General features: G+C 48.3%; 1 protein-coding gene across 1 annotated transcript in view; it reads left to right on the top strand.

The window, feature by feature from the left end:
* TPRG1 (tumor protein p63 regulated 1) overlaps positions 1 to 12,340 on the top strand; it is a 700,518-nt gene that overhangs the window by 48,467 nt on the left and 639,711 nt on the right. The window contains exon 2 of the mRNA XM_069617465.1: positions 4,830 to 4,978. Coding sequence (XP_069473566.1) covers positions 4,830 to 4,978 — 149 coding nt within the window. The remainder of the gene's footprint in view (positions 1 to 4,829; positions 4,979 to 12,340) is intronic.

Here is a 12,340-nt window from a genome sequence, read left to right as displayed (position 1 = left end):
ACCACAGGTGCCTTTCCAGATATTACAGACCATGGTGGAACCAGATGGGAGGATGGTAGCGCTCCGAGGGCTGTTGGAGAATAGGGAACTAAGCATTATAAACACATATTCCCCCAACCAAGATACAGTGGCCAACTATAAAATGTTATATAAAAAAATTAGCCCCCTTACGGGTGGGGCGATCATGTGAGGGGGGCTTCAATTGTACGCTAGACCCCAAACTAGACAGCTCGGATATGGAATTAGATAAACCTACCCCCGCAGCGAGAGCGTTACGGGCCCTTCTGAGAGACTTTGGGCTTGATGATATCTGAGGAGGCAGCACCCGACAGCAAGACCCTACTCACACTATGAGGCCCCATCTAACTTATATATGAGGCTGGATTATGTGTTCACCACCCCCGGAATAGCGGGAGAAATAGCGAGCTCAGAATACAAAGCCAGGATATTATCAGACCACTCCCCTTTGGTCCTGGAGTGGCGACACCAGCCCCCAAGAGCCAGAATTCCAACATGGAGACTTAGAGCTGAGGCACTGAGGGACACCACATTCCGAGAGGATCTACGGGAAGAGATAATAAGCTATTTCGAGCACAGCACGGGAAGTTTGGAATCGGAGGGATCCCTATGGGAGGCCTTCAGGGTGATAATAAGAGGAGCGGCCATATCTAAATCTAAAGGGCTTCAGGGGGGTATAGAGCGGGAGCTGCACGATATATAAAAGAGGCTGGAAATAATAATGGGAAAAGAGGGGACCTCGCAGGAGCAAGCGGTCGGGGTGAGCCAGTTGCAATTGGCTGGCGGGGAGCTATGGGAGAGGTTAAGCAACCTGAATTACAAGAAATATATCGAACGACAACAGTCTGGAGGGGATAAACCGGGGAGTCTACTAGCATGGCTAATTAAAAACGAGGCACCAAGGCCCGCCATTAGAGAAATAGTGGGAGAGGCGGGACAAGTCTGGAATACCCAGGAAACGGTGAACGAGAACTTCCTTAGATTTTATAAACAGATCTACTCAGACAAGGGGGAGAACATGGAGAAGGAAATGCAGGAGATCCTGGAAGACATAGGATTGCCCAAACTAAGTGCAGAGGATAGAGAGAACTTAGACGCTCCAGTTACACTGGAGGAACTGGAAGCAGTGGTGATGCATCTACCCACTTGCAAAGCTCCAGGTACGGATGGGCTCCCCAGCGAGTTTTATAAAACATATAGACAGGAGATCCTTCCCCCGCTACTGGCAATGCTGAATGAGGCATATGAGAAAGGGAGACTGCCGGAACCTCTGAGAGAGGCGGTAATCATTCCCCTCCTTAAACCAGACAAGCCCAGTGCAGATTGTGGGTCGTATAGACCGCTATCCATGCTGAACCAAGACAGCAAAAGCCTTACAGCAGTACTCGCAAATAGACTCAAGCTGGTGATAAACAAACTAATACACCCATATCTGATAACCATAGGAGGCTCCACCACATCATAGAGCAGACAGAGGGCGACCCAAATGAAATAGCAGTAGTCTCGCTAGATGCAGTCAAGGCCTTTGACTCGGTTCGGTGGCCATGGCTGATGGCGGCTTTAAAGGAATATGTGATGGGACCTGGGTACTTGCGATGGGTGAAAATGCTCTATAGTTCCCCCACAGCTAGAGTAAAAACGGGAGCGATCATCTCAGAGAGATGGCAAATAAGCAGAGGCACGAGACAAGGGTGCCCATGGTCTCCGATGCTGTACATCCTCGCACTTGAGGCACTAGCAATCTATCTAAGACAGCAATACAGTGAGGTAGGGGTGCGCACCAAAGGGGGACCGCACTTGATATCATCATATGCAGACAATATGCTCCCGTATCTGCGTTACCCGGAGGAGAACCTACATTACATCCTAGAAGTGATGGATCGCTATGCGGCTCTATCAGAAATAACGGTCCACCCCAAGAAATCGAGCATGTTCCCCCTGGGTAGATACAGAGGCATACCACAGACACCCTACCCACCCTTCAGATAGCCTGGCAGATCAAAAAGTTCAGATACCTGGGGATCAGCATTTACCATACGGTGGCGGCGGAGCACAAGCACAATACAGAGAAAGCAGAGGAGGGTGTCAAGGACAGCATGGAGTTCTGGGCAAAGCTCCCCCTAGCCATGGTAGGGAGGGCGGCCCTGTTGAAAATGGTGGTCATACCTAGACCATTGCACTTCTTCACTAACATCCCATACATGGTGCCCAGGTGCTTTTTCACTAAAATACACAGCATGTGCAGAGGTTTCTTGTGGCACAACACAAGAAACAGAGTGGCCCTGTGGAAACTGCAGAAAACGTACGACAGAGGGGGGATACATTTACCAAACTTTGAGATATACCACCTAGTGCCGCAATTACAATACATAGCCAGGTGGCTGGCGGAGGACGAGACAGCAGAATCCAGGCTGCTGAAGGATGAGAGTGCCCCATACTTCCTACGAGAACTAATATGGCTGCCCAAGTCAGAGATGCAGGGTAAGCCGAGATTGGAAACACTGGGCTGGGAGGTCTGGCACAAGGGGTGCCGGACCATAGGAGGCCCGACCCCGTGCTCCCCGCAGGTGCCACTCGTGGCGCTATGTTGAGCAGATGACCAACTAAGAAAAGCGATCCGGAAATATTGGGAGCCAGTGGGCCTAGCTACCCTAGGGGATATCTGGCAGGAGGGGGAGGCTATGGATTTCGAAACAATAATGGACGGAACTGGAGTACAAGCGGGACAGCAGATCACATATAGAAGAATAGTCAAAAGGGTGGAAGAAACGTGGTCCAAAATAGAGCTAGCGGAGTCACCGGATACTGCCATTGAAACGATGTATGACATCTCGGAGGGAGGGCATGAAATATCCAGAATATACGAATTAACTATGTCAAGAGTGGGAAAGGAGCCGCTCAAATTGCCGCGGGATTGGGAGGAGAAGGCGGAAGAGGCCATGCAAGATGGGCAATGGGAGAGGGCCTAAAGATATCACAAGAAGATGTCCAGAAATGCCAGGTTGACAAGGGGGGTCCTGGGAGGCTCTCTGCCAGACATTAGTCCTGGTTACGAGAGACATACCCAGAGTCTTTAGCTCACTATCTTTCACAGAGAAGAAATATCCCAAACATATCAGTCTTTGTCCTGCCCTGGGGCAGTCCAGCACCGAAATGCTAGGCAATTCTCCTCTGAACAAGAGTACCAACAGCATCCCCAGACACGTGTTTCGGTCTGGTTGGACCTCATCAGTAGGGAGGAGCTGTGCCTCTCTAAGAATAGTGAGCAAGGGGTCCACGTCTGGATTCCCCTAGTAACTTAGGGTGAGACCCAAAGTTACTTGAATATGCAAATTGACAAGGGGGGTCCTGGGAGTCTCTCTGCCAGACATTAGTCCTGGTTACGAGAGACTTACCCAGAGTCTTTAGCTCACTATCTTTCACAGAGAAGAAATATCCCAAACATATCAGTCTTTTTTTCCTGCCCTGGGGCAGTCCAGCACAGAAATGCCAGGCAATTCTCCTCTGAACAAGAGTACCAACTCCCAGGACCCCTCTTGTTAATTTGCAGAAATGCCAGGTTACAACAGATCCAACTATATGTCACCCACAGAGCATACATGACCCCCCAAATTATAGCAAAATTCGGAACGCAGAGGCACAAAAATGCCCCAAGTGTGGAGAGGAGGGAGCAGGGATGATCAACATGTTCTGGGCGTGCCCGGAGGTTGGGAAGTTCTGGGGGAAATTAAACACAAGCTATCTGATAAGGGAATTAAACTAGACGTGGACTCCATATGGGCATGCATGCTGGGGGGTTTCACCAGGCTGCGTAACTTGAGACACGTATGTAAACTCAAAGACATAGCATACATCCTGGGCAAGAGGAGGATTGCCATGAGCTGGAAAGCCGCTCATTGACCTAGACTAGAGATGTGGTGGAAGGACCTCTTAAAGTGGGCAGATGCAGAGACAGTGGCGTGGTACGAGGCGGCAAACAGGGGGGAGGGGGAGGAAGTGGGACCATTGATAGAATGGAGACAAATGATAGCCTCGTTGCATGGGTACACTCCAAGTAACCCCAGTGATGATGACCTGCCCGAGAACCAGGAAGAGAACTGATCCTGAGCAACGAGAGCCAGAGGTACAGGTGGGGAGAGCTCGAGTTAATGGGGAAGAGAGGGGGGAGGACATTAAGGAGAAAACATGTAAGGAATGCTATGATGCTTGTAACTGAAAATGTCGGGAGTGTAATTTATGTTTTGTTTGTTATAAAAATCAATAAAATTACTTTTTTTTTAAAAAAAAACCTTCCAAAGAGATGGCCGACCTAGATGCCCTCATAACCCACTTGGCTGCCCATCAGATGCTGGTGGAAGCACTTCTACAAGAGAACTTGACAAAATGAGTTGAACTACAAGCTTGTCACGCCTCCCGACTAGTCAACCCCACCCCAGATCCAGTAGCGCTTTTCCATCACGGCGTTTGCGCCATTTATTACAGCATCGAGCCGCTGGTAGCCCCGGTTAACCATGCTGGAAGCTGTTTGGCATGTTGCCATGGCAGTGTGGTGCTTACACAAGACGCACTCTGACAGCACCGCATTCCAGAGCCCTTCACGGTCACGTGATGTGGAACTTGGCATCGCCTGGACAACGCTGTATCACAGGCACCCATAAATCTGAGCCTATCACGCCGTCGGATGCTTCTGATTGAAGTTACTCCGTGTTCTTTGTTCCTGTTTCCGTGACTCTTATTGCTTGATATACTGCTGCCGACCTTGCCTGTTTCTGGAGTTTACTTGTCTCCGTCTTTTTTCCTGTCATTGTCAGCCTCCTTGTTACGACCATTGGCCTATCCCCGGATTCCTCCTGCTTGCTGTTTATGTCTTGGATCCTGACCGCACGTTGATGACCACAGCCCGCATTGGACTTCGCTGCTGCTTTCTCTTGGTGGACGATTCCACACCGCCGCTGTTGCAGTAAGTTACCTCCCACTTCTCCCCACTGTTACCTATCCAGGGAATTCCCTGTTTGCTTACCAGTGTGTGTAGCTTTCGCTCTAATTGGACTACCTTCTTTGCTATGCACTTTTACCTGTGCTCTCAGCCTACGTTGGCAGCTCCTGTTGCTTTCCTTCTACATTGCCTCTGCTCTCCTCTCCACTTCCTCTGCTGAACACTGCCTGATTCCCCTCACACTGTACCTGTGCACTTGACTTTTGGACGTCCTGCAGTATCATACTACGTGCATCAACCCGACCCTAGTGCGTCCCTCATGTCGTACGGGATAGTCTCTAACTACCCTTCCCCTTCCTCGTTCCCTTCTTCCGTCTACTCCACCTGGACCCTAAATTCGGACAACTGAACCAGCTAAGGTGAAATGCCATACCAATTTAGCTTCCAGAGATTTGGAACATTGGGTGGGGGGAGGACAGGGGTAGCCCACGGTCCCTTCTAATACTTACCTTGTCTTCTCAGAGATCGTTCCCAGAAGGAGAACCCTTCGAGTCCTTAACCGTAGTCCTGGATACATCCACATCCAGGTTAGTGAATCTCGCTACGGGGGTTACAGTGATCTATCTTAGAAGATTACTGACCTGTACCTCCTCTTTGCTTTCAGCCTGACATTCCGGTGGTCTTAAACCCACGCCCTTTCGGTGATTTGCTCCTCTAGCTATCCTTACATAACAGCTAGTGAGGTGAATCACTGGGAAGGTCTTTTTTTCTACTAAAAGGAGACCCGAGTCCCTCGGAGCTCAGGCGCCATAACGACATGAGCAACCGCTGACTCCTGCGCATTCTAATAGAAACCATCACTCGGACGGAGTAACCTTCCTTGGTGAGTACTCTGTGTAACCTACCTTACTGCATAGTGACAAAGCTAGAGCTCTACTACTACAGGGGGTACTCCAGCCTTATCAGGAAGGTGAAGATTTAGGGAATTTTTTCCTTAATTTTGAAAGACTGGTCAAACAGCTGGGATGGGAGGAAAATCTAAAGAAATGTTATTTGGGGCCCCTCCTAAAGGGAGAATGGCAAACTACCTACCAATTACTTAACCTAACCATAGGGGCTACCTTTATATCTATAAAAGAAGGTCTTCTCAGAAGAGTCGGGCAGACTAGAATTTGTACTGCTAGTAGTTACGAAATATCAGACTTAATCCTGCTTAAATGCCCCTTGAACTTGGAGAGCGAATTAAAAACACTACCTCTTTATGGATTAACAATAAAACCATCAAAGAATTAATAGAGATGATTATGCTAGAATAATGTATCAACTCTCTACCTCCTTATTTACAAAAAACGTCCTACAGCTAAACACACACACTCTCACATTATCCATTGAAATGGCCCAAAACCATTCGGATGCAGTGAAGCATTTTCAATTTATGCACCGAAGTGAAGAGCTAAAAGATCAGAAACCCATACACCGCTCCTAAACCACAATCATGGATAGAGGGGGAAGGTGTTCCAAATTCAGAGAGTGGGACCCCGAAGAAAAACCAGCAGGCAAGAGATCTGATCGAAGGGGTAGAGAAGAAGCTAAAAAGAAAGAAGTAAAAGGGGTGAAACCATCAGCTCTCCATATGTTTCTCCTGTAGGGAAACAGGCCATCTAACTAGACACTACGCCAAAAATATCAAAGAGGAACCTATGGAGATTGGATGTATAAAAGGTGATGAGTGGGACGGCCCAGAGTGAGATATTGAAACTCTTAGTATGTGTTTGTGTCAAACTTCAGTTGACTTCTCATGTGAGAATGTCCTGGTGAATGGGAGGTCGTTGAGAGCCCTGCTCGATTGAGGTAGCCGCCAAACGGCCATAAGGGCTGATCCAATTTCTACCCTAGATCTAGAAAATGCATTCCTAGTAAGAATTACATGTGTGCACAGGGATAATGAGATTTATACCAAAATGCCCGTGCACATTAATGTTCGAGGATAATCTAGAATAGTACCGTTTGCAGTTGTCCCGGGACTCCCTAAAGAAGTCATCTTGGGCAGAGACGTTCCCCACTTTTTCCACCCTTCAGAAAGAGATACCTAGTTCCTCTAGAGATTTTCTACCTCAGAAAAATTGGCAGAACGATCACTATCTTCAAGACTCTCCAGTGTGGGACTGGACAGAGACAGATTCTTATGACCCTGTACTCTATCAAGGGTTGACTCAGGAATGCACAGAACCGATTCTCCACCCCACAATCTATAGGGTACACCCAAGAGACTAATATGAACAGAGTACTTCAGCAACACCAAAACAAAGTTATGAGAGACCCCGTAGACATATCTATCCTTCGTTTCCCCCAGAATCCAATGGGAGTATGACACTGGAGGAAACCAGGTATGTCTACCTCGCAAAGAGGAAGGGTATGTGAGAAACCAAAGGGTGTCTCACCGACTAGTACTTGGGATCTGTCATCCAGGTGGCCGGGGCACGGCCATCACTGTTGGATCCAGACCCCAGGGGTGGACCAGTGGGGGAGGATCACCTGGATAGGGAGTCCCTGGGGAGTCGGAGCTGGGCACCCGGAGGAAAGATACTGTATCCCTACACCGATTTCCCTGTAGAACACCATCATTCTATGTACTATCTAGGAACCTTATCCTCCCCACTTTCCTACACACACTCTGCTGCACGGACAAAGCCTTCTTGTACACAACCAGTCCGTTTGACATGTCACAATATCAGGGTCAGGCAGAGTCAGGCACTTAATCTTGATGACTCGCACCCGAATCCTGTTCTCTTTCCTCAGTGGGATAAAAGGCAGAGCATGAGAGCACCTGAGAGGCAAGGCGAGAAAGGCGACCAGAACCAGCAAAGCGGCAGGAGATCAGATCCCATGAAATTGGAGCGACTATGGAAGCAGGGTAGAAGGGGCCAAGAAGTGAAAGAAGGGCCGTGGTCCAGCCAGCTGCAGAGTGAAGGTTGTGCAGACTTTTCAAAGGAAACCTCCCTGCTAATGCACAAGGTGAGGGGGCCCTCCTTCGGGTGAACCACCGAGTTGGGAGGAGGCGAGCTGTACTTTGCCAATAGCCTTGGCTTCCAAGGAAATGCTAGACGAATGGTATTGAGCACTACCGGTGAGTGAACTATGAGACCAGCTGGCGTTATCGAGTGAAAGACACCAAAGCGTTTGATGACGCTTTCAGGGTTTCGTGAAACCGTTAGCGAAAGTACATTGTAACCAGAAAAATGGATGCAGAAGCTAAGCAAGTCATTGAAAACCGCAAGGGAAGCCTGCAAATTACAAATGTGTTTAAGATAGGGTGACCAGACGTCCCGGTTTTCCCGGGACAGTCTGGGGAAATCACCCTCTGTCCTGGGGTCCCGGGAGTTTTTTCATTTTAGAAACCTCCTCTGGGGTTTGCAGGGTTGGGTGGCTACGGTAATTAGAATTTTACTTTTTTTTCACAACACTTTCAGAATTTTGAAGTTGGAGCATTGGCTCGAAGCCCCAACCTCTTAGGTACAAGTCCCAACACTTACTGACTGTGCCACAGAGACTGGCTTTGAAACAAGTGTACAGCAAACCATGTTATATCCATTAGAGAAAATGTCTGTCTCGGATTAACATGCCAAGATTCACAGACAAAACTGCATAAATGAGATCATATACAGTTTATAGAAATAGAAGTGCTGAAAATATGATTGTGTGGTGGTTGCAGGGGCGTGTTGGGGGAGAGGCGGTAATTGGTGGGCTGCGATGGGATAGTCCCTCTTTTATGTTGTTGGTCGTCCCGGTTTTTCGTTTTTGGAAATCTGGTCACCTTAGTTTAAGACTGAAATATGTTAAAAATAACGGCGTGATCCGGTAATAGAATATTAACTTCTCGAAAGGCTTGGCATCCAGAGTGGAACTATTAGATTGAAAGTAAGATAACTGGAAAGACTGTGATTACCAGACAGCCTTAGGAGAGGCCAACCCAAGTAAAAGAAAGTCAAAGTGGTCATACAAAGATGCAAGCAAAATCCACGTACAATCAAAAGTCTTTGACAAGTGGGCAACGAAGTGAACCATTGTACAGTAAAGCTAGGTGAACTATGTTATAAAGTGTGAACCTGATGGTGGGATGGCAACAAAGTGAAGGGGAGCTAATCCTGCATTGTGATGGAGTTGCAAAGGCAAGTTTGAACCCGATGGAGGGATGCCGAGAGAGCGAGGGGAGCAAATCCTGCTTTGTGATAAAGTTGCAAAGGAAAGTGTGAACCACAAGGAGGGATGCCGAGAGAGAGAGAGAGGGGAGTGAATCCCGCATTGTGATGAAGTTGCAATGGCAAGTTTGAACCTGACGGAGGGATGCTGAGAGAGCGAGGGTAGCAAATCCTGCATTGTGATCAAGTTGCAAAGGCAGGTGTGAACCCGATGGAGGGCTGCCACACCAAATATCTGTTTAAAAAGATATTAAGACTTCCGCCGTCTTATAAGCTAGTAGAGCTGAAGTTAATAAGCTGTGATTCTAAGGCAATAATGAACCCGACGGAGGGATGCCAAATGAAAGCAAGGGAAAGTGAATCCCGCATTTTGTTAAAGTGACTGAACAGTGGTGTAAAAACTAAGGTGAACCCAACAAAGGCGGTATTATGAGGAAGCCAGGGAAGAGGGGAATCCCGCATGGTGAGAGCTTGGGAAAGTCTTGTGATGCCAAGCAAAATACATTGATTCGAGGGATCCTGCCTTTTCTGATGAAACTGCTTCCGGATATCTATAGGCCCAAGGGGGGCTCACAGTCATGCCACTGTTCTGCCTTGTCCCGTGATGTAACGTGGGGAAGGGAGTACACTAGTTCAGCAGACCTGAACTATCGAGACCCTTATGGACATTTCAGTTTGTACTACACTCTTTGGTTATACATATCATTGTTCTGCACCCTTTCCTTATATAGATTAAGGATTTGGCAATAGTTTTTTTTAGAATAGGCCACAAGGACAGCGTTTTCTTTATTTTGATGGTTGTAGCTTGCTCCCATCTTATATTTAGGTTTGGATTAGGCATGTTCTAACCCTTAAACTGTTTAATAACACCCTTAGATTATAGTGCTTGTGTCTGTCGTGCTTCTGATAACCATGTCTTCCTTACAGTTCCCATCTCCAAGTTCAATATAGCACAGTTCACACAAAAAGGCGGTCTTGAGGTTCCCTTCCCCAAGACAGTGTTGCTTAGTTCTTTCAATTCTTAGGATTCCCTTCCCCAAGAATTCACTGCAACGCTTATACTGCTTTCATCGACTCAATGTTCAGTATAAGAAAACAAGGTCTACTTGATCCGCCTTCTGACTGGCTTACCAATTGTTTCACAGTTCTTCATGAATCCTTTCCAGTATCCTTCGCTTCTTACCATTTAGGGCTCTCTGGTCGAGGCGCAGTTGTCAGACCACACGGTCCACCCATTACGGGTCAGCCAACCAGGAACCCTCAGCTTCTCCTTGACTTGATTTGTGATGTCTGTGGACTTCACAGTGGGGAACTCCCTGGTCTTGGCGCAGTTGTCAGAGCACGCAGTCCACCCATTACAGGTCGCGCAACTATGTGTTCCCTTAACTTTGTTTGGCCCCTTTTTAGGCTCTTCTGCCTCAGGCTTCTGTCGACTCACACTTGTATGCACTTTAGTTATGTGTAACACTCTTCTGGGAATGTGACACTCTTCTGCATCAGTCTTTTGTTTTACCGTAGACTTATGGGGTTTTCTCACACTGATTGTTAGAATACTTAAATGATTGCTCGATATTCCATATGCTTTCATTTTGCCCACAGTGCTGCTTACATACAGTCTGACATTCAGTGAGTCTGTTTGACTTCAAATGTTCGGTCAATGTTTATATGCTGTGATCTTACTTAAATAGCACTTTCCATTCATGTCAGTGTTCAATAGACTCAATTAGTAGTTTCAATTCACTTCAGTATTCAATATAGGTCACATACACTTGGACCGTCACTTGCCTGCAGTCCCGGCAGCACGACGGTCTCTTTGTGTCCTCTGGCACTCACCAGAACCTGGTGTTCCTCCACCGGCTGCTACTGTTGGTATCGCTCGCATCCTCTGCAGCAGGGAAGCAGACCACCACGTTCGCTGGGCACGTCCCAACTGTACTTCCCGGCTTCACAATAGGCGCAGACCGGTCTCCCTTGAACATGGCTGCTTTTGCAGCTCCAGCTGCCTCCAGGTGCTTGGTATGTTCGGCGTCTCTCTCTCTCTCTCTCCCTCTCTTCAGTTTGGCAGCCTCAGCTGTCCGCCTTCCAGTTCGAAGGTTCCAGTTGCAGCACCCACCAGCTGCCAGTCCCCCGGCATCGAGGTAGGTGTCCAGACTTCTGAGTCTCTTCCAAACACGGCGGGTCACCTTCTCGTTCTCCTTCTCCTCTTGTATACACCTGTGCCCTATTAAGGGGCCTCAGGTGTGGGTTGCTGGCTTGTCTTGTCTGACCATACTTAATCCAATCAATGGGACATGCCTGTCCTTCAGTATTGGATGTCTTCGTACCCCTCTTCTTCGTCCCAGTACTAGAGTGGTGTTTCTAATAGGAAGTGTGTATTCCTCTTCTCAGTACTTGGTGGGTGCTTACAGGGTAAGACAGGGCATAAATGAAAGCAACACATGAAGGTTAAGTGAGGAGAGGGTAAGTCAGGGTTAGGGGAGGGGATACCATGTCTCGCCATCCTGCCCTCTCTCCCCAATCCCCAAGGACCCTCCACCCAGGTGATCCTCCCTCGCATGTCCAGCCCCAGGGTTGGGATCCAAAAGCGATGGCCCTTCCCTGGCCACCTACACAGAAGATCCCTGGGGAGCGGTTGTGAGGGTACCTTCAGTTTTCTCACATGGCCCAGGATTGGTTCATTTAGGTAGGTGTAGCCTACACCAATCCCTGTGGCTTATTTGGCTTTTGTCGGATCATCTGAAGGCTTCACCAGAAGCAGAAATATGAACTCATCATTGGACCCTGGCTGAAGGTACACTCTGCCTTACATCTTCCACCAGTGAAGGAAGGCCAGGACCTCCAAGAGGGCAAGATCCCTCCCCTAAACATCTCCCAGGGAAGATACAGAGATACCAAGCCCAGAGGACCCTCCAGCACCTCCAGAACCGGTACCCAGCCAGCACACCGCGTGCCCTGCTAGGCTCTGCAGCAAGCTTACTAGGTTGAAAGTGCCAGAGAGTCTCTGAACCAAACCAAGGACAAGGCAGCTGCCTGCAACACTCTGCTCAACTTTGGGCTGTCCACCTTAAAGGATGACGCAAGCCCAGTAAAGAAGCTAGGAGCAGAGCACTGACAAGCAGCTACCGACGTCTGCCTTAAAGGACATTTTCGAGCCCGTCGAGCGTCTTGAGTTGCAACCAACTGCACC

This window comes from Ambystoma mexicanum, chromosome 10, assembly GCF_040938575.1.
Source record: "Ambystoma mexicanum isolate Mex_15411 chromosome 10, UKY_AmexF1_1, whole genome shotgun sequence".
In the NCBI taxonomy this organism is placed as follows: domain Eukaryota; kingdom Metazoa; phylum Chordata; class Amphibia; order Caudata; family Ambystomatidae; genus Ambystoma; species Ambystoma mexicanum.
The sequence above is the reverse complement of the archived record's forward strand: the minus strand, read 5'-3'. Positions and strand labels throughout refer to the sequence as shown.